The sequence below is a fragment of the Dermochelys coriacea genome, chromosome 5 (genome assembly GCF_009764565.3).
Source record: "Dermochelys coriacea isolate rDerCor1 chromosome 5, rDerCor1.pri.v4, whole genome shotgun sequence".
Lineage (NCBI taxonomy): Eukaryota > Metazoa > Chordata > Testudines > Dermochelyidae > Dermochelys > Dermochelys coriacea.
The window spans coordinates 47,478,781-47,504,591 of record NC_050072.1 but is presented as its reverse complement, the minus strand read 5'-3'; the positions used below and the strand labels follow the sequence as shown (position 1 = coordinate 47,504,591).

At 42.1% G+C, this 25,811-nt stretch overlaps 1 protein-coding gene across 2 annotated transcripts; it reads left to right on the top strand.

Moving 5' to 3' along the window:
• The first annotated feature begins 394 nt into the window (after positions 1-394).
• Positions 395-25,098, top strand: LOC119855908 (corticotropin releasing hormone binding protein). 2 transcript variants are annotated; one of them, XM_043515093.1, is made up of 7 exons: positions 395-573; positions 1,053-1,146; positions 1,457-1,614; positions 6,254-6,464; positions 9,771-9,919; positions 12,712-12,829; positions 23,549-25,098. In XM_043515093.1, the coding sequence occupies exons 1-7, from the start codon at positions 493-495 to the stop codon at positions 23,686-23,688; spliced, it is 951 nt and encodes a 316-aa protein (XP_043371028.1). In that variant the 5' UTR covers positions 395-492; the 3' UTR covers positions 23,689-25,098. The 2 variants fall into 2 exon arrangements, with proteins under 2 accessions (XP_043371028.1, XP_038258764.1); XM_038402836.2 differs by lacking the exon at positions 23,549-25,098 and adding an exon at positions 17,431-19,310 and having other exon boundaries at positions 396-573.
• Positions 25,099-25,811: the final 713 nt, after the last annotated feature.

Sequence of the window (25,811 nt, the reverse complement as noted above, 5' to 3'; positions counted from 1 at the left end):
TAACATAGCGTATGAACAGGTTCTAGTTCAGTGTGGGATGCTGCTGCTGCCTTTCCTGTGAAATTCCATGCAAGGGGAGAGGGATGCGGGGAGGCTCTTTGTTTCCTGCGTTGCCTTTGGATAGTTGGGCTAATTCTAACTATCAGTCCAGCATTTAGTAGGTGCAGAGGGACAGTGCGCTTCTCCCTGTAGCTGTTTAACTATGCCAGACAGGTAAGTAGAAAAGACAGCTGCCAATGAGAAGAGCTAGACTGGCTTGGAAATTTGTGGCTGTGATTTGGACCCTCGTCATACCCACGTACTTTGTCACTGAGATAGGGTAACCCATGGTAACTGAATTCCTAGCAGTACAGGGACCAAGTGCCTCCCCTCCCAACAGCTCTATAAAAAGGGTCTGTCAAAGGAACCCCACAGGCTGCTGCCGATCAGCACAGGCAAGAAAGAAAACTTAGACAGTGAGAGAGAGTCAGGGGCCAGAGAGGAAGTGCCAGCATGGCTTCTGCTTTCAGACTTCAGTGCCACTGCATCCTGATCTTCTTGGCAGCCCTCAAGGGGGAAGCCAGATACCTAGAGGTGAGCGATGCAACTGGCCCCTATCACAGCTTCTCCAGCCTTCCTCCAACTCGCAGTTCCAGGGTTAGGGCACCGTGTCTGCCTCCGCTACCCCTCCCACTCCCTTCCAAACCCTTCGGGGCAGCCTGGAGGTAACCTTAAAGGCAGCAGGTCCTCTCCCCATTCCCCCAGCTAGTGCCCCTTCCCGCAGCCGCCCGGCAGCTTGGCTAAGGGATTGAGAGACTCACCGTGCATCCGGATTGCTCGCGCCCTCTCCCCAGCGCGGCTCCCGGCTGCCGCTGGCTGCCTTAGGCCGTGGCAGGCGGGACGTTTCAGACCCAGCTTTGTCCGCGCGGGCCCATTTGTGGAGGGGGGCGGGATGCCGTTCGCGGACACCTGTGTCGGGGGGGGGGGGGGCCGCAGGGCGAGGCAGGGCTGCTGCCGTCCGCCCAGGCCCCCTTGGCCCAGGCTCCTCTTGCCCGAGCGTTTCCTTCCCCCAGGCGCGGGGTGCTGGGGAGGACGAGCCCTTTCTGCTCCTCAGCGCAGACCTGAAGCGGGAGCTGGCAGGCAGGCCGCTCTACCATCGGGCGCTCCGTGAGTTTCTTCGCTTCTCGGCTAAGGGGGCAGAGCTCAGAGCGGGGGGTCCGAGCTGGGGGACCCGCCGAGGTGAGAAGTCAGACACGCGTGACGTGGGCTCCGCAGGACGCTCCTGGCCGAAGGGAGGGGGAGATGGGGCGCTCAGGCTGGGCCCCGGGCATGGAGGTCTGAGCCCGGGCAGCCTCCGACTCCCCCCAGCTCAGCTCTCCCCGGGGGGGGGGGCGGCGGCCGGGGGTGTCTCTCTGCAGCACGGTCAGAGGGAGCTGGGCACGGGAGCGGCGCTGAGATGCAGCCTCTGTCTCTCCAGGGTGCATTGACATGCTGAGCGTGGAGGGGCAGTTCACCTTCATCGCCGAGCAGCCCCAGCTGCACTGTGCCGCTTTTTTCATAGGAGACCCCGAGGAGCTCATCACAATAGACTATGACTTCGTCAATATTGACTGCCCAGGGGGAGATTTCCTGAAGGTAGGAGGCTGGCAACTCCTGGTGATACCCCCGTCCTCCATATACTAACCAGGCACAGGACATGGCATTTATGGGTGGGGGGGGGGAGGGGGATGGAGCGGAAATATATGTGTGTGTGTGTGTGTGTTTCAGAGGTTTAAAAAGTAACTCTCATTGGTACTTGTGCTCCTAACCCCCTCAGGCGTTTCTGAAACTCTCCCCCTGTAAGATCTGATCACGATGCAGGCGGAGTTGCTTGTTAAACTGCCCTGCAAAGCTTATGCTCTAATAGAATCATAGAATAGAATCATAGAATATCAGGGTTGGAAGGGACCCCAGAAGGTCATCTAGTCCAACCCCCTGCTCAAAGCAGGACCAAGTCCCAGTTAAATCATCCCAGCCAGGGCTTTGTCAAGCCTGACCTTAAAAACCTCTAAGGAAGGAGATTCTACCACCTCCCTAGGTAACGCATTCCAGTGTTTCACCACCCTCTTAGTGAAAAAGTTTTTCCTAATATCCAATCTAAACCTCCCCCATTGCAACTTGATAATAAATTTGTTAGTCTCTAAGGTGCCACAAGTACTCCTTACTCCTTTTCTTTTTGCCCTGCAAAGGTTTCAGAACTTTCACAGAGGACCCCTGGCTGTTTCTTCCTCCCTCTTTTCATGTGATCGGTTTTAAAGAGAAGCCCAGTTAGCCTCGTTAGTGTTGCTTTGTTGTTGCTTTTGTAACACGAAGAATCACACGAATGCTGTATCGATGAAGTGAGCTGTAGCTCACGAAAGCTTATGCTCTAATAAATTTGTTAGTCTCTAAGGTGCCACAAGTCCTCCTTTTCTTTTTACCAATGCTGTTGATATTACTGTAGCTCTCAGAGGACTTTCACTGCACAAGCATTTCGCTTTAGTTTACTGATGAGGGGCTCGGTGCTTTCTTTCTTTTAAATGGCTCCAATGGAGCTTTCCATGGCGTTCTCTTTAAACAGAATGAACTCCATGACTCATGGTCAATTATATTTCAGAACTAAGAAAACGTCCCTGGAAAACTTTGACTTCAATGGCCTTACACCAGGGAGAAACTTTCACCAAGTACTTTAAAAAAAGGATTACTTGTGGCACCTTAGAGACTAATAAATTTATTTGAGCATAAGCTTTCATGAGCTACAGCTCACTTCAATCGGATCTGATGAAGTGAGCTGTAGCTCACGAAATCTTACGCTCAAATAAATTTGTTAGTCTCTAAGGTTTCACAAGTACTCCTTTTCTTTTCTTGGATACAGACTAAAACAGCTGCTACTCTGAAACCAAGTACTTAATTCAGTTAATGAGACCAAGGGAGGCTTCAAAGTGCCTGGGTCATGACCTCATGGTGCCCCCTAATCTTAACATGGGAAGGGGCTCTACCCGTGCAGATCCCATCTTTCCCGGCAGGGGTCTGTGGATGAGGACAGGAAACAAGGAGGAGGTGTGGAATGAACCAAGTCAGGCCTTGGACTTTTGACTTCCCCATGGAAATACAGTTCCCTGCTGTATTATTCCTTTGTAGTCTCTCCCATCTTGGGATCTCCACAGAGATCACATTGCCAGTGAGTGATGATAGGGGAGGGGAGAAGTGATACTGGGGACTTCCTGTGGAGCCATGGCATTTAACACTGGACCTTTTCTGCGGAGCCAGAAAAATTCAGACAGAACTTCACTACAGGCCTTTGTGGATTTTCTTTCAACCTACACTTTGAGTTTCACAATTCTTACAAACAGCTTTACCTGCTTATATTCTAACACCCACATGTAGCCACTTGATAAGGATTTGCTGCTCTAGAAGATCTGAGGCCTGATCCTTAGGTAAGAAAGCCTTTCCCTGTAAGCAGAAGGATTCCTCACTAAATGCTTGCAGGATCTGGCCCTTAGCGTCTAAGTGCTCTACATGAAAACCACTGAAGCATGTAATGGCTTGCTGAGTAAAAGCAATGAGAAGACAAGTGAATCAGGGCTCAAAGGGTAGTTGCTCAGTTAAGCTAATTGCAGTGTGGATACTTAATTTGTTCTGGCTCTGACAAATAGTATTCTCACAAATTTTCCCAGAACACTGTAAGGGCAAATTTGATGCCATGTTTACTGTCATGTTCTTTCATGGTCAGCACAAGCCTCAGAGTGAGATGAGAAGGAAATGTTGTAGCTCAGTTGGTTTCAGGATGAGAAAGGGACAAAGTGAATGAGGTAATATTTTTTATTGGACCAACTTCTGTTGGTGAAAGGTACAAGCTCTGGACTTTCAAAGAGCTCTTCTTCAGCTCTGGGGAAGGTTAACAGCATGCCTAAGCTAAATACAAGTTGGGACACACTGGTTACCTTCCCCAGACCTGAAGAAGAGCTCTGTGAAGCTCCAAAACTTGTACCCTTGGTCCAATAAAAAATATTACCTCACCTACCATGTCTCCCTCATTAAAAGGAAAGACACAGAAAGAAAAAGGTCTGGCCTAGCACAAGCAGTAATACTGGCAGGAATTCTTCATGGAAGATTTATCATGCTGAATTTTCAAGATGAAGTGCCAGGGCTCAGGAATGTCTTCTATCCAATTAAAAACAAGCATTAAAACATTCCAAGTGGAAAAAGGCAGAGGCATCAAAGTAATTAATAGTTAGAGGTTGAGATGGTGACATATGTTTGACACTGATGCTAGATGACGTCAGTCAAAAGCTTGGCTTAGCAATAATGGAACAGTAATAATAATGGAAGAATAATAAAAAAAATGATAGTTTTAAACCATGGGATTCTCACTCCATCTTCCCCTCATTAAATACAACCAACACTAGCCCTGGGAAAAGCACAGCCTAAACATAAAATACATGCACTTATCTTCTATGCATTGACTGAAACATCAGCAGTTACTTTCTTTTAACCACAGAGAATATAGAAACACAGATCCTTCTAATTTCATTGGTGGTTTTGGACTAAACACCTGGTATCAAAAAAATCAACAAATCCACTACTAGTTGAGTCTGTTTGGTATTGCTGGATTAAGATTATAATTTGAGATCTACTTGTAGCAATTACCAAGAAGATGATCACTAACATAAGCATTATTTTTAGGTACATGTGATATGAAGAGCACTGAGCAAGACAGAAGATAACAAGAATAAGAGCGAGGCAGGTGGCAAATTGGGATTATTGCTATTCATTGGCCAAGGACCAGCTAGCATATTATTTTTGTTATCCCATCCCGCCATCCACTTGTTTTGCTCACCCACCTGTTCTGTGTTATCTGTTTAGATTGTAAACTCTTTGGATCAGGGAATGTCTACTACTTGGCATCTGTGCAGGGCCTAGCACAATGAGAACTGATCTGGCTGACTCCTCTGTGGCTGCCATAATATGCATGTAAATAATATGAACACATGGTACATGCCCCTGAAGTATAAATAGGATCTTACTATCTAAGGACATCATTCTGAAAACCTTTATTCATGGAAGCAGTTCATCTTCTTGCAAGTAGAGTTTGCAGGCTAGAACTCTGTATAATCTTAAAATACTTAGTCACTCTCTGACCTAGAATACAGCTGCGTTTCTGTGCTTTTGATGTGGAACCAATACCTACCCACACAAGAAAGTTTGTTAAATTGCTGATAAGGCTGAAAAAGTGCCTTTCCTCCCAGCACAACCAACAAAAAACAAGGTGATTACCAGGTAAAGCAGCATCAGAATCCCAACCAGACTTCATTCACAGACCTTACTCCTAGAAGATTAGAGTGCTCAAGTGCATTCACAGACTCCTCACCGCCAACACACAACCACCCACAACATAGCACACACGCAGTTCCTCAGAATCTCACTCAAACTTTCCTGGTTTGTTGGACTGAAACTGTGGCTGTCAAATCTCCACAGGTAACTGGAAGGCTCTTTGGGGCGAGGGGGAAGGATAGGTGAGATGGATTCAGCAAGGGTGAGGGGTTGGTAAGGGCATAGCTATGGAACCAGAGAGAAAGACGTGGTAGCAGGGCTCTGGAAGCAGACAGATAGGATGCACAGAGGGTGGGGAGAAGCATCAGACAGGGCAGCAAAGCCAGGCAGGAAGCTTCGGAGAATGGATGTTGACTGTGAAGCTGCATTGTTCTGTCAGCTGCCACCATGCAAAATATAATGTTATCTTTCAGCATTTTTTAAAATTGATCCCCCATGAGATCTGATATTATTTCCAGGAGCACAAAGCATTATGAGATATATCAAGGTCATAAGCACTGCCTTGTGAAGGCAGAGGGGTCTGAAAAACATAAGACCCTCTGTAAAAATATCAGGAAGGACTGGTTTTTAATCCCTTTAGTGTTTAAACATGAGGGGAAGGGGTTGGATTTTGCCAAGGATTTGTAAAATGCAAGTTTGTATTTCTTTTTGAAGTGGCATCATTGTGGGAAGGATCAGTTTCAGGGTTGGCTATTCAAAGCCATCCTGGGGAGTTAGGAGCTCACTGAAAATAAATGGGTCATGTGTTCCTAATTCCCTTATGTGCTTTTGAAATCTCACTCTCAAACTCCACCTTTAGAGGAAACTTTAAACTGGAGCCTCTTTTACATCTTTTACACTCTGTAATCTTTGACATGTCTGGAGACTGCTGACAGAATGGTAACAAACCTGAACTGTTCTTTGAATCACTGAACCCCTGTAGGTGTTTGATGGCTGGATACTCAAAGGTGAGAAGTTTCCTAGTTCTTTGGACCATCCTCTCCCTACTTCAGAAAGATATATAGATTTTTGCAAAAGCGGCAACATCCTTAGGAGCATCAGGTCATCCCAGAATGTGGCAATGATCTTCTTCAGGATTCAGGAACCTGGGAATGGATTTACATTTACAATAAAGAAAAATGCCAACCTCTTCCGTAAGTCTGATTTTCATATTGCCACTTGGATTGTCAGATGGGCTACATTTGGACTAGGAACCAAAAAGAACCAATTATCATGAAGCAGTACAGTTGAAAAGAAGCTGGTAAACTTAAAACCACTCTCTCTGAAATCGTTTTGAAGTCTTCTGTAAATCGATAGACTTAAAGGATCAGATTCCTAGCTGCTGTAAAGTGACATTGTTCAATGGAGCTATGACAATTTATACCAGCTGAGGACCTGGTTCAGAAAGTACTGATATAGGCTAAGCTTGTGTCTCACATTAAGAGAGAAAGTCAGTGAAATACGAGAGATTTTTTAAGAATGCCTGCTATATGTAAGATCCAAGGAATTTTTATTTCAAAGATTTGTTCCAATCTATAACGTTAATATATCCAATAAGAGTAAATGGTATTACTTTAAGGATCTTAAATTTGGCAAATGACTAGAGCTGGGTAGGCAATGAGAAAAAATATTCAAATATTCAAATATAATATTCAAATATGTTATTTGAAATACGTGGTGAATTTTCTCTATGGCAGTGTTTTTAAATGATTTGCACAGGTCTATAAACTGACCAAATGAAAAATATTTACTCAAAACAAAATTCAGCAAACAATTTATTTGTCAACCCAGTTACTATTCAACCCAGTCCAGTTACTATTCATTTGATAAACATGCTAACTCAGAGTGACAGGTTTCAGAGTAGCGGCCATGTTAGTCTGTATCCGCAAAAAGAAAAGGAGTACTTTGGCACCTTAGATTTGTGTCCATTTATTCTTTTACATAGAGACTGTCCAGTTTGGCCAATGTACAAATCAGACGTCAAGAATTATAACATTCAAAAACCAGTCAAAGAACACTTCAATCTCTTTGGTCACTCGATTACAGACCTAAAAATGGCAATTCTTCAACAAAAAAACTTCAAAAACAGACTCCAATGAGAGATTGCTGAATTGGAATTAATTTGCAAACTGGATACAATTAACTTAGGCTTGAAAAGACTGGGAGTGGATGTGTCATTACACAAAGTAAAACTATTTTCCCATGTTTAATTCCTCCCCCCCCCCACTGTTACTCACACGTTCTTGTCAACTGCTGGAAATGGCCCACCTTGATTATCACTACAAAAGGTCCCCCCCCACCTCCTGCTGGTAATAGCTCACCTTACCTAATCATTCTCATTACAGTGTGTATGGTAACACCCATTGTTTCATGTTCTCTGTGTATATAAATCTCCCCACTGTATTTTCCACTGCATGCATCTGAAGAAGTGAGCTGTAGCTCACGAAAGCTCATGCTCAAATAAATTTGTTAGTCTCTAAGGTGCCACAAGTACTCCTTTTCTTCTAACTCAGAGTGCAATTCTGCCACCCTTACCCACACTGAATATGCCGTACTTTATATTCTAGGCCCAAACTATCCTGTGCATGGGAGGAAACTCAGAGGAAGGAATTCTCTGTGAGGATCCCCCATGGAAAGGGTGGGGTTTAATCTCCTCCCTCCCCATATGAAAGGCTGACCCCAAATCTGGATGATCTCTGGGAGGTTTGTGCTTCCATGCGGGCTCTGATACCAGGCGCCGCTTCTCTGCAGCATGGTTCCTCTGGAGCCTTCCCCTGCCTGTGACTGTTCTGAGGAAATGACAGTACAACACCCATGGCCAGGATAAGGGGAGACCTGGATCCCCCGGTCTCACTCATTTCTCTCTTCAGCCCATCCAGTCTCCTTCTGCTCCATATGGTGGACCCTGAAACCAGAGCATGGGTCCCCTGCAGGATCGAGCAGTGTGGGAGGTGAGCTGCACACAGTGGGTTCTGTGTGGATCTAGGGGCAATGTCTGAGCCATACATTAGAATAAATCTTCTTTAAAGGTGAAAGATTCCTTGGAATGAAAATATAGGATCTTAAATATGGCAGAAACAAGTGTGCCAAAAACAATCGCTGCTCTGCACCACGGAGACACAAGGTAAGCTGCCATCAGTAATGGCTGAATCTATCAGTTTAATGGAGATTTTAAAATAAAACCAATATTCATCCTCTCTGGTTTCAATGGGATCCCTTTCAGTGTGAGTAAGTGAGGGCAGAACTTGGCTATCAATGAATGTTTTAGTAGATACATAATGTAAGATAGTAACTAGTGGACTTCATGTAATATGTAGCTTATTATTAATACTGACCAAAGAGCTAGGTCTTAATCCCTAGGAAACTCCTGCTCCTATGCAGAACCACACTGAAGTCAATTGGACTCAATGAAGATTCAAGAGTCAACCCAGGCAGAGTCAGTTGCAGGATCAGGTCTAAGGCTACATCTACATTGTAGTCAGGGGAATGATTTGCAGCTCATGTATATGTACCCGCACTACCTTTAATCTAGCCAGCTTGCTAAAAATAGCAGTGAGGATGTGATGGTGCAGGCTTCAGTGTGGGCTAGCAATGCAAGGATGTACCTGGGGAGGGCAGGCAGGCTTGTATGTCCCACAAGTATAGCTAAGCTCTGGTCTATGCTACAAACTTATATTGGTATAACTATGTCACTCAGGGATGTGGAAAATCCTGACCTAACCCACTATGTCGACAGGAAGGCTTCTCTCGTAGACATAGCTACAACCTCTCGGGGAGACGGAGTACCTACGCCAATGGGAGAAGCTCTCCCGTTGGCATAGGCAGTGTCTTCAGTAAGCACTACAGAACTGTAAGAATAAACAAACCCTAAACCACAACCTCGGGCCTTCGCGTCTTCACTGCTATTTTTAGCAGACTAGCTAGATTAAAGGTAGCTTAGATAATCTACAAAACCTTCTAATTACACCCACAGCTACAGTGTAGATGTAGTCTAAAATTACTCAGCTAAAAGGAGTTTCTTTAAGTTCTTTGGCATGTGATATTACGTTCTGAGTGATATGCTGGCAATTGCTAGAGAACAATACCGTGTACTAGCCAAAGGAAATGCTGAGTGAATCTTTTTTCAGCATTCTATTTATAATAAATAGTAATAAAATGAATTGTTCTTTGATAGGATTCATTATTTGAGAAAATGGGATACAGTGAAGCGTGCAGACTGGCCTATTTTGGAAGTGTAATGACACGGCCTGCAGGCCAGTTTCTGTTCATGATTACACCAGCTGTAAATCAAAATAACTCTGCTGAAGTCAGCAGAGGTCCCAGGGGGCAGAATCTGGCCCTGTGAGTTTGGCCTGTGAGCTGCAATTACATCAAGAGTGTCTAGAACGCAGTTGGATGTCTACATCTATGCTGTATGCAGATTGTGACTAATTACGCTGTATCTTTTTCCTGTGCTAAAGCATGCAATGTCATCTCTCAGACCCCTACTGGAAGGTTTACCATGGTAATTCCTCATCAGCACAGAAACTGTAGTTTTTCCATAATCTATCCAGTGGTGATAAAAATATCTGACCTTTTACTGGGACATTTAAATAGCCTCCATTTAAAGGTGAGTTGTTTGTTTGTGTCGTAATAATGTAATGTCTTCAGCTGGAGTGTAGCATAGATAATGAGGTTATACAGAATGTCATTTGTATATTTACGATTATTAATATGTTGAGTGCCCTTATATGTGCTAGGCATCTCGTAAGAAACCAAGCTTCTGCTCAAAAGAGCATACAATCTACATTTGACACAGCAAGTAGTGATGGTCCTAAACAGGCAAAAGGATAACACATATTTTGTAGTTATGAGTGTGTTTAGTATGACAGACATTAAAAGCAGGAATCTATTTAAAATGGACCCAGTCCCATGAGGTGCTGAGAACCCTCTGTCCCTTCTTATTTCAGTAGAAGTGGAGGGGACTTTTAACTTGCAGAATTGGACCTGGGGTGGTTTGAAGTCTATGGAAATGGTATAAAATTAGTACCTTGAGTTGAGCCAGGGGAAACTCTGCTGACTGGATTCTTCTGAAGATCATAGTAACCCATTTGGACCACAACAGGTCTTCCCAAGAAGACCCATTTATAATTTAAGCCTATTAGTATGGTAGGAGGGAAGCCCAGAGCAAGCAAAGAGCCTCTCCAAATCCATGGAGAGGCAAGCAGGTTCTTCCACAGCTCAGCCATGAAGGAGCTTAAGAGGAGTACACCACAACCTAACAATAAGCCGCTGTTAGTTCTGAAGGGTTCCAAGAACAGGAAGAACACCCACTGCTGCAAAGAACCTTTCCCTCCCATAACATGCAGACTGGGGGAAGGAGTGGGGCAGATTTCTTTGTCCCAGGGGGTACTTCTCCTGTCTTGACTCCCTTGTAGAACTACCAGCTGATAATCTTCAAGTTGTGCAGCCTCTTTATGCTCTTCCATCACTGAGCTATGGAGGAACCTGCTTGCCTCTCTATGGATTTGGAGGGTCTCTTTGCCTCTCTGGAGCTCCTTTGCCCAAAGATTTTCAATAATGTTCCATACCTATGGAGTCTGGCAAGGGGCCTGGTTTCTGTCCAGCTTCATGATGTCAAGCACCATAGGGTCAAGATTTGTCCATAAACAATGTATGGGAAAGAACAGCAAATGATTAAAGCTAAGGTATTGGATTTCATGCAGGTAACAGCAATGTTCAGGCTGAGGAGTTTGAAGTATAATTTTTAACCACTTCATAAATTCTCATCAAATATTGATTATACCATTGCTATTTCATAAAAACTCATCATATATTGATTATACCATTGCTGTTTTGTTTGTGGCACAGAGATAGTTTAATTTAAAAAAGAGAACATTTATGGGAGACTGGGTGACTCAGTAGATAAACTGCATATCTTAAATCTCTGAGAATCCAGCTCAAACTAGTACCCAAGTATCACCTTGCCTTACTGACCCTCCTTGCATGGATTTACATGGTTGTCTCTGACCAAGGAGAGAGAGTGTTCCCCCAAACATAGTTCTTAGGTTACTGTCAGGGCAAAAAAACGCCAATAAATGTAGGTGTCCTAAGTGAAAAAACAAGTTTACCCATTATAAACTAGCTGAAAATGCCTGTGGATCCAATCCTGCCAACAAATGCACACCTCTTTTGTCCCACACAGAGTCCCATTTGTCTCACTGAAGTCTCTGGGCCTGCAATCACATAAATGGTGGCAGAAGTTGCCTATAAATGTAATTTGCACCAATTTGGCATGTGGTGGTATGCAAAATGAGTGTGACTTAATCATTAACAGGCAGATGTGGGATTGTAACAGGAAAAGGAATAGGGGAAACTAACTGAGCACAGCTCTTACCATGGGTTGAAGCAGCAGAATGGGAGTTGGTATAAGGTAGCGCTGGCAGTCAGCATTAAACCACAGAAGAAAATCTTCTCAGTTTTCCAAGACAATGAAGCTGCAGAAAGAGACTCTCCCCAGCTCTCTCAGTCCATAGAAGCCAAAATGTACTGAGGGGTTTCCCCAGGATTGCAGGGAAGGGACTCTTGTGTTGGCTCCAAAATCCTCTTTTACCCTGCCCCAGTGGATTTTAGGTCAGCTAAATGGGGTTTCTGTTCCTTTCACAATGCTCCCTACTTGGGAAAAATGGAGGGGGAATGTTGTGCTCTCCTGATATTTTCATTGTAAATTAACTTAGTGAACAGCATAGCCTGGTTAGATGTCACTCTGACAACTACCTAGAAATGTAATGGGATGATGAAACAGAGTGGGGCACGTGCGCACACACAAACACACACACACACTCTCTCTCAACATTGGAATGAAACATTTTTTTGACAATTTCATTTGACCCCAAACAATTTTTTTGACTTTTCAATTTGCAAAAAAAAAAAAAAAATTGTTTTCAGGATCTACTTGAAACATTTTAATTTTTTTATTTTGCGTAATTGCCAGTGAACCAAAAAGTCAGTTATTTACACAGCTCTATGTGTGTGTGGAATTTATAGTTCGGATTATATTAGCAGCAAAAATTCATTGCAGTACATTTGTTAATTAACTAAACTTTGAAAAGGTAATATATTTCAGCACCACAGCTATAGTATCTTACTGTTTTTGATAGGATGATTTGGTTTGTTAGAACCAACATGATTCAAAACCTTAATTGGGTACTCCTATTGGCAAAATCCATCTATAGATTACTTGTATGGTCTCTTAAGGACATTAAATTTGCTAACTTCAAATTAGAGCATTAAACAGGCCAAAAGGGGCCTGATTTTTACAGGTCTGAGTGCCCAAAACTCCTATTGATTTAAATGATATCTAAATAACTGTTTAATGTATTAAGTATATTCAAAATGTATTTTCTGTCTCTGTCTTTATAGAAACCATCAACGGGCTGTGCAGGAGTGGGAGATTTTGTGGAGCTGTTGGGTGGAACTGGATTAGACCCCTCCAAGATGTTCCCGCTAGCTGATCTGTGCCAATCCTTTCATGGTTCTGGTGAGAACTTCTTTTTTTTAAATTTGTGCTTGAGAACATAATTAATTAGCAGTAGAGTACAGCAGAAATCTGATTTCCTGGTAGGCTTGGGTACTTCATATGGAGCAGAACCTGAGAATCAAAGCTGTTAAGAGCTCAGCCAGTGTTTTTAGGTTTCCTGTATCACAGCCCCTAGATGGAGAACTTAAGGACAGACTAGAAACCACAGCAGGGTTAAGCTTCAATTAAAAAAAAATTCTTATTACAGATATGTCCATAGTCAATAAGGATTGCAACAGAAGGATGTTCCTAGCAACCATGATAAGGTCAAAACAGGGCAGGCAAATTCTGAGTGGAGGGGGAGGAGTACTTCGTATGTTACTCAAAGTCCCAAGTAGTGCGATGTGATTAAGCAATTTTTTGGTCTGGTAACTGAACCGAAAAATTGAAAATATATACATTATATATAATTTCAAGGTGACTCAAAAGCAAAATGTTTAAAATATTTTGGCAAACCAAAGTAGTTAAAAATGTACATTTCAGGTCAAACAAAATATTTTGACCAACCCAAAATGAAATGTTTAATTTGAGGGTGATTTTTAATACCTTTTAAAAACTCATGTATACCTTTGATGTAAAATATAAAACAAAGTCATTTTGAATTGAATAATTAAAATGTTTCATTAAAAATGTCAAAACAAAACATTTTGATTTTTTCAGATTGTTTTGTTTGGACCAAAACAATTTGGTGAATTCAGTATAAACTAGCTAAATGTTTTGGTCGACCTGAATCTACATTTTTTGATGAAAAAGTTTTGTCCTAAAAATTTCACCCAGCTCTAGTTCCAAGAGCCTTCTCTTCCTTTGGAAAGAAAAAATGTACTGCTTACATAATTTCTTCTAACATGTTGGACGTTAGAAAAGCTCTAAATCAGCGTACCTCAAGCTTTTCGGGCTGATGACCTGTTATTCAAAGTAAAAAGTTTTTGCAGTCTCCTTATATTTATTATAAAAGAAAGAATTAAAATGTATGTGGGATAATAATAAGCCTATATAATGTACTTTTGTGGATATGTGATTCGAGAAGTTGACAGAAAACTCTTGATTGTGATGAGTAAGGATGTATGGGGCAGTGAGATTTTCTTTGCTTTAGATTGTAATTCAGCAGCTCGTGATATCTCCTCCTCCTCCCCCCAATTGCCTTTCATGATCCATCTTTGAGGTCACAACCCACCATTTGAAAAAAACTTCTCTATACCAGAGCAAACAGAATTAAAGTCTCAGACAAAAAAAATGTCACTGAACCTATGCTGAGTGCTCCTATGGGGTAATATTGTTTCCAAGGCAGCTCTTGAATACATTGTGAAATAGTGCTCCAGTTAATGAGAGAAAGGGAAATCATACAATGCTAAATTGTTGGGATGAATCTGAAGGGTTGGGAGGCCAGTGGGTTCAGGCTCCCTCCAAATACAAAAGGCCACTTTGAGTTCTTGAAGTGGTCTACAAAGGTTAATGCCAAACTCCTCCTCAGGAAGCTCATCACAAAGCAGGGTTTAATAACAGGCTCAATGAGCTCTGACAAGGTTTGGGGCCTGATGCCACTCCTAATGCGTATTTGGAAAACACAGGTATATGGAGAGATACAGCAGAATAATTGGAGAAGCAATGAGAAAGACAGAGCTCAGTACTGTAGAACCTCCATACTGAGAAGTTCCACTGACTTCAGTGGGGACTCTGAGTGCACAGAAGACTTAACAGGATGAAGACCAGGAACTGGGAAAAAAGTGAAGGGGAGAAGGGATTGATCTGTGAAGGGGAGAGATGCAGAGGAAGAAAAAAGAGAGAGGGAGAAGGTACAATAGAACACAGGGGAAAAGAAAATGGAAAAAGAGTGGGAGCAAGCGTAGAAAAGGTGTGAGGATGGAAGGAATGAGGACAGGTGAGAGAATGGGAAAAGAGATGAGCAACAACATAAATTCTGTAGAACTGACTTGAAGCAGGATGGATAAGTTTCAGCATAATGTGCTGCTATAAAGCTTTAGGAACAATCATCACGTCTTAGAGCTCAGGTTCATCCTAAAAGGGACACGCTTGGGCTCTGAAAAAGGGATAGCACAAAGATGTATATTTCAAAGGTGATGTGTTGAGGAAGGCATGAGGAATATGTCTGCACTGCCTTTTGATATGAGGGAAGGTTAATAGTAAGGAAAATGTGACATTCCCTCATTGGTAAGGTTAAGATTCTGTCATAGTTATTTTTAGTAAAAGTCAGGAACAGGTCACGGGCAGTAAGCAAAGATTCACAGAAGCCTGCGACCTGTCCCTGACTTTTACTAAAAAATACCTGGGATAGGGGAATGACAAACACATGATGGCCAAGGTTTGCAGCTGCTCCAGACCCGCCACTGCTCCTGTGGTGGGGGCTGACCCAACCCTAGCCTCTGCTCTAGCAGCCCTGCCCAGAAGAAGTCATGGAGGACCCAGAAAGTCATGGAATCCATGACATCCATGACAGAATCATATCCTTACTCATTGGTAATGCAACATGGAAACACAGATCTCTTGATGCCTCTAAATCAAAGGGGTGGAATAACCATGTAAATAATCAGCTATCCATAGAAATGTAGGGCTGGAAGTAACCTCAAGGGGTTGTCTAGTCCATCCACCCCACACTAAGACAGGACTAAATAAACCGAGACCATTCTTGACAAATGGTTGTCTAACCTGTTCTTAAAAACCTCCAATGCTGGGGATTTCACAACCTCCCTTGGTAACCTATTCTAGAGCATAGCTACCCTTCTAGTTAGAAAGTTTTTCCTAATATCTAACCCAAATCTTTCTCGCTGCAGATTAAGCTGATTACGTCTTGTCCTACCTTCAGTAGACATGGAGAACAATTGATCACCATTCTCTTTATAACAGCCCTTAACATATTTGAAAATTGTTATCAGGTCCCCTTTCAGTCTTCTTTTTATAAGACTAAACATGGCCTTTTTTTAACCTTTCCTCTATAGGTCATGTTTTTTAAACCTTTTATTATTTTTATTGCTCTCCTCTGGACTCTCTGCAATTTGCCTAAATCTTTTTTAAAGCATGATACCTAAAACCAGGCACAATATTCCAGATGAGACCTCACCAGTGCTGAGTAACCTTCTGTGTCTTACATATAACACTCCTGTTAATACATCTGTCTTTTTCGCAATGGCATCTCATTGTTGACTCGTATTCAATTTGTAATTCACTATAACCTCCAGATCTTTTTCTCTAGTACTACTGTCTAGCCAGTTATTTCCCATTAGTATTTGTGCATTTGACTTTTCCTTCTCAAGTGCCATGCTTTGCATTAGTCTTTACTGAATTTCATCTTGTTGATTGCAGACCAATTCTCCAAGTTACTAAGTCATTTTGAATTCCAGTCTTGTCCTCCAAAGTGCTAGCAACCCCACACAGCTTGCTGTCATTCATAAATTTGATAAGCATACATTCCACTCAGTTATCCAAATCATTAATGAAAATATTGAATAGTACCAGACCCAGGACAGACTTCTGCAGGACACAATGGACGCATTCTCACAGTTTGATAGCAAACCATTGATAACTACTCTTTGAGTATGATTTTTCAACCAATTGTGTACCCATTTTATAGTAATTTCATCTGGACCACATTTCCCTAGTTTACTTATGAGAACGTCATGTGGGACTGTGTCAAAACCCTTACTAAAATCAAGATATATCACGTCTACTGCTTCCTCCCTATCCACTAGGCCAGTAACTCTATCAAAGAAGGAAATTAGGTTAGTTTGACATGATTTGTTCTTGACAAATCCATGCTGGGCTATTCCTATTATTCTTCATGTGTTTACAAATTGATTAATAATTTGTTCCGGCATCTTTCCAGATATTGAATTTAGGCTGATTGGTTCATAATTCCTCTTATTAAAGATAAATTCATCTTCCCCCAATGCGTGCCCCTGCCCTTTTACTTTGTTGTAATGAAAAGAGGCAGGATTGAAGTAGACATCTGTTTTGATACTCCCCCATTCACTGTGTTACAGTGCTCATTGTACTCTTATCCTGAATTCTCCTATGGAGTGTTGTCTTAAGAAAACATGACTAATGTGAGTATTCCCTATTTGGGCATGCTGTACTAGAATTTAAACACACCTTTTACATTAGGTGAAACTTCTTGGTGTTGGCACCTAAAAACTGTCATTTTTTCAATAGGAAATATTTCACAAATGGTTTATTAATGACACCTCCGTGGTTGGGAATGGTTTCCTTTAAATATTATTATCAATGGCATTTAATACATATACATTTCAGGGCATAGACATAGAAACAGGACAGGTGGACATAACATATGAAATTAGTATTAGTAAATAGAACATTTGGTGAAATGGTCAAACTGTTTACAAATTAATAATAAAAATACAAAATTTTATTTTTTAATTTTGTTAATATTTAACTTGTATTCAGTAGTGTCATCATTCTACAGTCAGCTGGGTGAAAAGTTCATCATAGTGGGAAAGTTATATATAAGAATGGATACTTTCAACTATATATTTAGACATTTGTATTTAGTAATTCCTAACAATGTAAAACGCTATCTTTTCATTGATTAGCTCAAATGAAGATTGGCTGTGACAATACTGTACTACGAATGGTGTCCAGTGGCAAGCATATTAATCGTGTGTCATTTGAGTATCATCAGCTTGACCAATATGAATTGGAAAACAGAAAGGAGAATAGCATTGAGGAGTTCTGCTTCCCTAGTATTTGAGAAACCATTCAAAGCATTTTCACGCTGCTAGCAAAAATATGGTCTTGGTTGATAAACAATGTACTTTTAATTTTAACTAACTAGTATTATCAAACTTTCTATGGCATAAGCATCCTTATCTTTTTCATATTAAACAGCTGTTCCCATGACCAATCAGGAAAAATGACCTAATGTGTTAATCTTTCTATTTATCATAATACTTTTTTTTGTTGCAATATTTGGGTTCCTTTATTGTATCCAAAATTAATAAAGAGAACAGAAGACCATGTTCCCAATATAATTATTATTTCAAAAGGTCATAGGCAAAAATCCTCTGTGTAGCTAGTTTGAGCACTCATAAAAACTACAAATTAATACCAAATTCAATCAGCAACTTTATCTTTTTATATCAGATGCACTCATAAAAAGAAAAAATATGGTGGAATGCTCATCAGTTTTATAATAGAAAATCCATTATTAGTATGTGCAAAGATTGCTTATTTATTACTATAAATGTACTATTATTTATTTCTAATTACTTGTTTTTAATAAAAACATTTGTAGCATGGAAACTTTTCCTTACACAAGTCCAAACATGAATAAATACATTCAAAGTGTTGGCAAAATTTTATGTTGTATTTGTCTGAGAAGCTGTTTAACTCTCTGGTTAACTTTGTAAATCTTGTTCTGTTTTGTTGGAAATGATAATCTTGGACATCTGTCACTGTAAAACTGGACCATTAAAGTAACATTATTCGGTTTGCACTGTTGCATACCCATATGAAGACTTACAGTAAGCACTGATTTAATAGTTAATTAAAAACCTTAAACAGTAAAGATAATGAAGTGGGCACTATGAGGAAAGTGTGTCTATAAGTGCCTACAAATACAGGTATTTTTGTCCCTGGACCTTTACCTACCCATAAGAGGGGGATGTTGAGTTACCATTCCAAGTACAAAGCTTCAAGAAGAGTGACAGTATATTGAAATATCAGTATTACACAAATTATCCTACCTTAGAAAAATAAGGCTCCATCTCAAGTGTATCTCAGGAGCACTTCTTGATTAATTCTTTATGTCTTTGAAATTATTGCTACTAAATTTAGGCCTTGGTGACATTATGGCTGAGATTTTTAATAGTGGGTCCCTAAAATTAGGCTCCTATATCCATATCTAGGCACCTAAACAAATGTCCTGATTTTCAGAGCTATCAACCACTCATCTGCTCCCACTGAAATCTGTGGAAGCTGCTAAGGTGTCAGCATCTCTGAAAATTGACACTTCTATAGGAGCCTAACTTTGGGAACCCTGATCTGAATTTATAAATTCTGTTGTGGGTTGGGTGAATCATCATTGAAATAGGTGGGTGTAACCACTGCCCCTCACTTAAGGTAGTGGTAAGAAACAGTTAGGCTCCTTTATGAAATAACAGGAGTTTTTGTCCTAAACACAGGTACATGCAGTGCCTTAACCAAAAACACATGTGATTCTGCCCAGGAATTAGCAAGATGTGGGCAGAGGGTTTTTAGCTGGTGTGTGAGAAGACTGAAGCAGGCAGAAAGCCAAGCTGACAGTAACAGAAATGCTGGAAATGTGGCCCCGAGAGAAAGCTTTTGGGGCATAGAATGCTGGCTGGAAAGGCAGGCTTGGAATAGGAAGCAAAGAAACTTTCTCCTGCTATTTGTTCCTACAGTGTTCAGGGAGACAGGATTTTGTGTATAGTCTTTGTAAATAAACAAGATTGCATCAAAGAAAATACCTGTCTCTATCATCAATTTTTCCTTCTAGTGGAAACAACCTGCAAGGCCCTGAACTCCCGCTATCAGTGTGTGTCAAAAAGGGTAACAGTACAATTATCTTTTTGGAACCAGATCATGACACCCTCTTCAGAATCTGTTACAAAAACCATACTTGAGAGGTGTCCACGTAGCCCTTTCTTTCTCACAATGCAATCACATTATGTGTGTGTGTGTGTGTGATACCCATCATGCTTTGTATCAGTGTATCCTAGGAACACCTAGAATGTTATACTCTAACAACAGAAGGGGATAGAGGGCCTACTGTCTGCTGCTTCTTACATTATGTAGTAGTTTATATCCATGCCAAGTGAATGCAGCATTCTAACATCAACATGAGTGGAAAGTGTCTGAGCTGATGGTACTTTACACCCTCCTTTGCAAGCATGTAAATGGTTATACAAGCTGCAAGGCAATTAGGTGCCTATGGGGTGTATCCAGAGGACCTAGAGGCTGTATGCACAATGACACCAGCAACATGCAGGACAATGCACTTTACTATGCCATGCTATATAGATAGGCTAGGTAGACCAGTCAGCCCAGTTACACAGCCCAGTAGAGTATTCCATCTGAATAGCAAGGAGACAACCATATGTTGCACTGACCACAGACAAGGGTGACATATGGCTATTCATGCACTTATTAACCTTGCAGTTATACAGCATGTGTACACAGTCAGTGTAAAGAACGAGCCATAATAGCCAGCCCTGGCACCATCCTTTGCTGCAGTCACCAGAACACCCTGCTACCATATGAACAAGAACTCTACTGCTCACTGTTTCAGCATTTGTAATGTTTTGGTATGAAGTCTAAATTGAAAGCCTGGGATTGTAAGTGTTGCTTACAGTGCAGTAGTGATATATTCTCGTACTGCAAGTGCTGTTTTATTACTGAGCCAATGTTAAGAGTGCACATTACTTTTCTCTAGTCCTTGTGGCACTAGTACTGAATAACGGTTATGTAGCCCTGTGACAGGATCCCCAGGGTGCAACCTGGGACTGTGGGGCCACTGTGTCCCCTTAATTTGCTAATCTTGGTTGTCTCGGCCAATGCCTTACTGGTTTACAAGCAGCAAACCCCTCCAGGTGCTGTTATCACTCAGTATATCAAAGTATGGAGCTCCATACCCAGCAAGATTGCATGAATGCTCCCAGAGCCACTCACGAATCACACAGAGCAGAGGTTCTCAAACTGTGGTCCACAAGCTCCATTCAGGTGGTCCACAGATAGTTTCCTCTAAGGTGCGTGCCCTGGTGGTTTGACACAAGAGAATGAAGGGCCACCCACCTAACTAGTGGAGCTGCGCAGAATTGGCTCCACTAATGAGGTGTCTGGACCCTGGAGAAGATGCACATGTAAGGTGAGGTGGTGGGCTTGGGGAGAATAGGGGGTAGGTGGGAGGGGGCAGTGGGGTGAGAAGAGGGGGTGGGGGAAATTTGGGATGTGCAGGGCTGCAGCGGCCAGAGAAAGAGGTGACTTTCCCCAGCTTCAGGGCTGCGGCTGCCAGGGAGAGACGGCCCTCCTTCCCACCCTCAGCTCTGTGGCTGCTGTGCTGGGGGAGAGACCCCCCCTCCTTCCCAGTCCCAGTTCAGGGGCTGCTGCGGTGTGGGAGAGAAGAAGAGACTCCCCTCTTTCCCAGCCCCAGCTCGGGGGCTGCTGCGGCAGGGGAGCGAGGGCACATCCATCACATTAGAAAGGTAAGACTACTGATATTAAAATATGAGTTGTGTGCTTTTATTTGAAGAACAAAAAAACATTATTATTAACTTTTTTTATATAGCAGTTTTATCCAAAGTGCTTTATAATAGCTAACAGTACAAACAACATTTGGAAAGATCATTAAGTGGTCCGCCGAGACCCTCAGCAATTTTCAAGTGGTCCACGAAAAAAAAGTTTGAGAACCACTAACACAGAGCAAGTCACTAGCCAAATTCTACCAGCTTCCAGACTTCTACCTCAGGAATATACCATCTTGTGCTGTTCAAGACCTTTCTTGAGCAATGCAAGTTTATTAATTGGTTCACCACTTCGTCAATGGAAAGGGGACATGCAACAGCCTTTTTAACCTGAGCAGATTTACCAAATACTTCAAACAAACTCACTGGTAATCTTAAACATTAGAATAAGGTTACTGATTACAAAAAGATAGATTTTAAGTGATTATAAGTGATAGGCAACAATTACAGTAGTTATGAAAGGAAAATAAAAAATAAGCACGCAGTCTAAATTCTCAATCTTCATAGACTAGGCAATATCTGGACTAAGCAGTTTTTATCACCCCACTGGATGCTGCAGGAGGGTTACAGTCGTTCATACACAGGCTCTCCCTGTTAGCCTGGGAACCAGTCTCCTCATCTCCAGGATTCTCGTTGCCTTCAGCATAGGTGGGGGAGATATAGGACAAACCATGAGGCCCCCTTCCTTTATTTTATATCCTCACTCCATGCATAGGTGCCAGCTGGAGCACCCATGGGGAAAAATTGGTGGGTGCTCTGCACCACCGGCAGCTCCCTGACTGCCCACCTCTGCCTCCTCCCCTTAGCGTGCCTTCCCCACTTCTCCCTCTAGCTCCCAGCGCTTGCTGCCGTGAAACAGCTGTTTTGCAGCGTAACAAGCTGTGGGAGGGAGGGGAGAGGAGCAGGAATGCCATCCGCTCAGGGGAGGAGGCAGGGAAGAGGCAGGGATTTGGGGAAGAGGTCCAATGGGGCAGGAAGGGGGCGGAGTTGGGGCGGGTACTTTGGGGAAGGGGTTGGAATGAGGGTGGGGCAGGGATGGAGGGGGGCGCGAGCACCCACCGGCGCCATGAGAAGTTTGCACCTGTGATTCCATATGCTTGGAGAACACAAGACCAAGCATGTCTGGTGGGCATTGCTGAGTCACCAGGCAAGATTGGCCTTGTGCAAGTGAGTAATTCCCCTGGTGTCTCCTAACTTCATATGCACTAACTATATACATATTTAGCTAGAACAATGGCTTTCAGCAGATCATAACCTTTCCCATGATACCTTACATGGCATGCTTTGTATGAAATATCACAATTATATAAAAATGATGAATATGAGGGTTACAGGGTGCTCCCCCAAGATATAGTGTCACATGTTAAGAGTGCATATTACTTTTATCTACTCCTTGTGGCACTATTACTAAATAATAGTTGTGTACCTCCAAACCAAATGAAAGTATTTGTCTAGTGTCCCAGACTGCTATGTTGCTACAGTGCTATTGCGTGGTTGGAAGACATGCTGAGAGGCAAACATTTCACAGCTTCTCTCATATTATTGGCTATCTTATATGTATAGGGCATTAACCCTAACATGAGGTATTTTGGAGTTTTGATTCTAACACATGGTGTGCAATTAATCACAAACCCATGCACTTTATGACATGGGGCCAGGTGTGTCTTCCACACTTGCAGCCCCCAGATCTCATCTGCCCCACTGGCGATTCTGCAGCACTATGCCCCCGCAGGGTTGGGATCTGTGTGGGAGGAAAGGCAGCTCTTTGTTACCTGAGGCCACGAGATGGGGAAACTATGTGCTTCCCCTACCAGCCCCGTGAAGATCGACTGAAGAGGTGACTCAGCCTCAAGCTGTATTACATCTCCCACCAATCCTCTTTCAGCGACTGCTGTGGTCAGTGGGAGGTGGAGACTGAGTTGATATCTAGGGCAACACTCCCATTGACTTCAATAGGGCCAGGATTTTACCCCAGAGCTCTAGAGCCAATGCAGCCACAGAATGTGTGTGTATGGCCATGGCAGGTTTGGGGCTAGTCCTGCAGCTCATTTGGGAGGGGTTCCAATGGAATGATGATAGAGCTATCATGACAGTTTTCAACCTGTGATCCACAAACCCACGGGGTCCACAGACTTCGTCTAAGATTTCCAAAGAGGTTTGTATCTCCATTCGAAATGGGGTCCGCAAATAAAAAAAGGTTGAAAACCACTGGTCTTGAGAGGAACCTCTCTCTAAGTCTCCTTCTGAAGTTTTTACTATACAAGGGGTCCATCTTACCAATGGATATCACCGCCTTGCATTATATAGTCCCAGGGAAGCTGGATCACTGGGCAGAGCAGGTGAAATCACTGGGACCACCAGTAGATTTTCAAACCTAGAAGGCACATTCAAACAGGCTACCATGTTAAAAAAACTGCCTAAGAAATGTTTACTTCTTTCCTCCCCAAAGGCGGAATTTTCCCCTGGAACTACCCTGGTCTGACCTGCAAGATGAGCAGCAAGCACAGGACCACTGACAGATTTAGGTTCCAACAGCTCAGGACCAGCTCACGGATGAAAATGGCTGCTATACACTCAGGGAGTGGTTAAAGCATACTGAAACTGAAGAGCCAAAGAGATGTGGGGAGCCGTTGAGAAGAACTGCTCTCCCAAGCCAAGGAGAGGAGGTTCCTGCTACTTTCAGTAGAGGATGTGGAGTGGCACTCCCCAACTCAATGCCTCTTTCTTTAACATTGTTACAGGGTTTAAAGGTAGATTTCTGACTTTCTAATGGGACCCAGCACTGTTTTCTAGACCTAATATATTTGGCCTTAAAATAGCAATATTATTTACATAAAAGCTTAGGTTATTTTCAGAGATTAAAATTTAGTTAGAATTATCTTCTTCCAAGGTATGTACATTCAGGATCTTGGTACTAAGAAATACTAACTTTATAGGTGGAGGGCTATGGCATGGAGTATTCTCTACAAATGTCTCTAGTAATTCTGCTGAGTGTTATACACACAGTGCATGACGGGGGGTGTTTGTTGGCACTTGACTGGAATGAACTGCACGATTCACTTGTTGCTTCACCACTTGTGATTAACGTTGCCTTCCAGACTCATGCTGATCAAGCTTTCATATAACCCCACATCATTGTGTATTTTGCACAAAACCACAAGCCATTCTTTGTGCTGCAGATGCAGCTTTTCCTCATGTGAAAAATCAATGCACATTAAGTCTATCTTCCTGTATTTATTGAGGCCTTAGTGGTTATTAAATGCAGAGAGCACAGTAGAAATGCTTTAAAACCACAATTGGAAAGCAGGTTGCTACTTTGGTTCCTGAGAAAACAAGACAGGAAGCAGAGCTGGGAAAGAATAGGGGCATGAGCAATCCCACACTCAAATCTCTGGCATTGTGATGCAACTGTAAGACTGCTCCATCATACTGCCTTCGATTTACTTGTTTGTTCCACCAATGAGGTCCTCGGCATTTAAAACTCAAAAGGCAACTAATCACAGATTGGCTGACATTTTCCAAGGGTAGAGAGCCACGCCAGTATTTATTTAATAGTTTTTTAAAACAGGTATTGAATTGCCTTGGTAACAACCAGGATGAACTGGTCTGTGATGATTGGCAATGGAAATAACCACGCTCAGAACAGGACAAGTGTCATCCTTCTGAATGGGAGTCTAAATATTTAAATGGTTTTCAGAATGCTTTATATTTATAACTAAATGTACTGATAACACTGATGCGATGAAACTATGCCATTCAATTCACTTGATTGAAGGTTGATTGCATGGAAGGTTTTATCTGCAATTAGGAAACAGTTTCCAAAAAAGCTGAACAATGAAAAATGTAGGTTTGTAGATTGCACCAAGTGCTGGATGATATAAACAGCTTTGCTATAGAATATCTCTATTCTTAGAAGATTTAAAATGTAACTTCAATGCAGTCAAAATGTTCTTGCTTAACATGCAAGGCAGATTTTATTCTACTTATTCACCTGTACATACCGGCAATCTATACTAGTGAACCCCATTATGTGGGATACTGCAGACAAGTAATTGCCTTATGTAACAAACAGATACTTTTTTCTTAAAGAATTTTTGTTTTTCTGTATGAACTCAAGTAAAACTTCTTACAACCCCAGTGCTTTACCTACTCAGTATTAAATACAAGCTAAGTTATACTTCAGGGAAGTGATTCATTATAATCATTTTTATTTAGATCCACATTACTTCTGGTAGCTGAGCTATTTGCTTGTTGATAAATTGATGCCCTTCTCACTTTTTTCACTTTGTCTTTAAAGATCAGCAACAACTAATCATAGCAACTATGGATTTCACTCACACATCATTTCCTATCAAAAGGAAAGCAGTATATAACATGTGAGTCACTCCCAAATGAAAAGTTTTCATTATCATCCACTGTTGCAAACAAAATAGATATTCATGCTATCACGCTGTTTCAGACTCCCATCAAACCATTGTTTACAATATTGACTAATTTCCTAATGTTTCCCCTCAACTGTGATGCAAGGGGGCTTCTGACAAAAATGTGCGTTTACACTTTTATGGAGGCACAACTCTCATCCTCAAGGGGCCCAGACTTAGCATTTTTCAATGGCCCCGTGAAATAAAAATAATTTCATGCCCATAACACCCATTATACACAGTACTGGCCTAAGGAGGACTCTTTAGGGTGCTCCCAGACATAATACACCT

Bases quoted from the DNA above. Each gene is read 5' to 3' on its own strand.
- LOC119855908 (XM_038402836.2), top strand. From the start codon at position 493: ATGGCTTCTGCTTTCAGACTTCAGTGCCACTGCATCCTGATCTTCTTG. The intron at 9,920-12,711 runs GTGAGTTGTTTG...CTGTCTTTATAG, and splicing joins TAAATAGCCTCCATTTAAAG to AAACCATCAACGGGCTGTGC. The intron at 12,830-17,430 runs GTGAGAACTTCT...TTCATTGATTAG, and splicing joins CCAATCCTTTCATGGTTCTG to CTCAAATGAAGATTGGCTGT.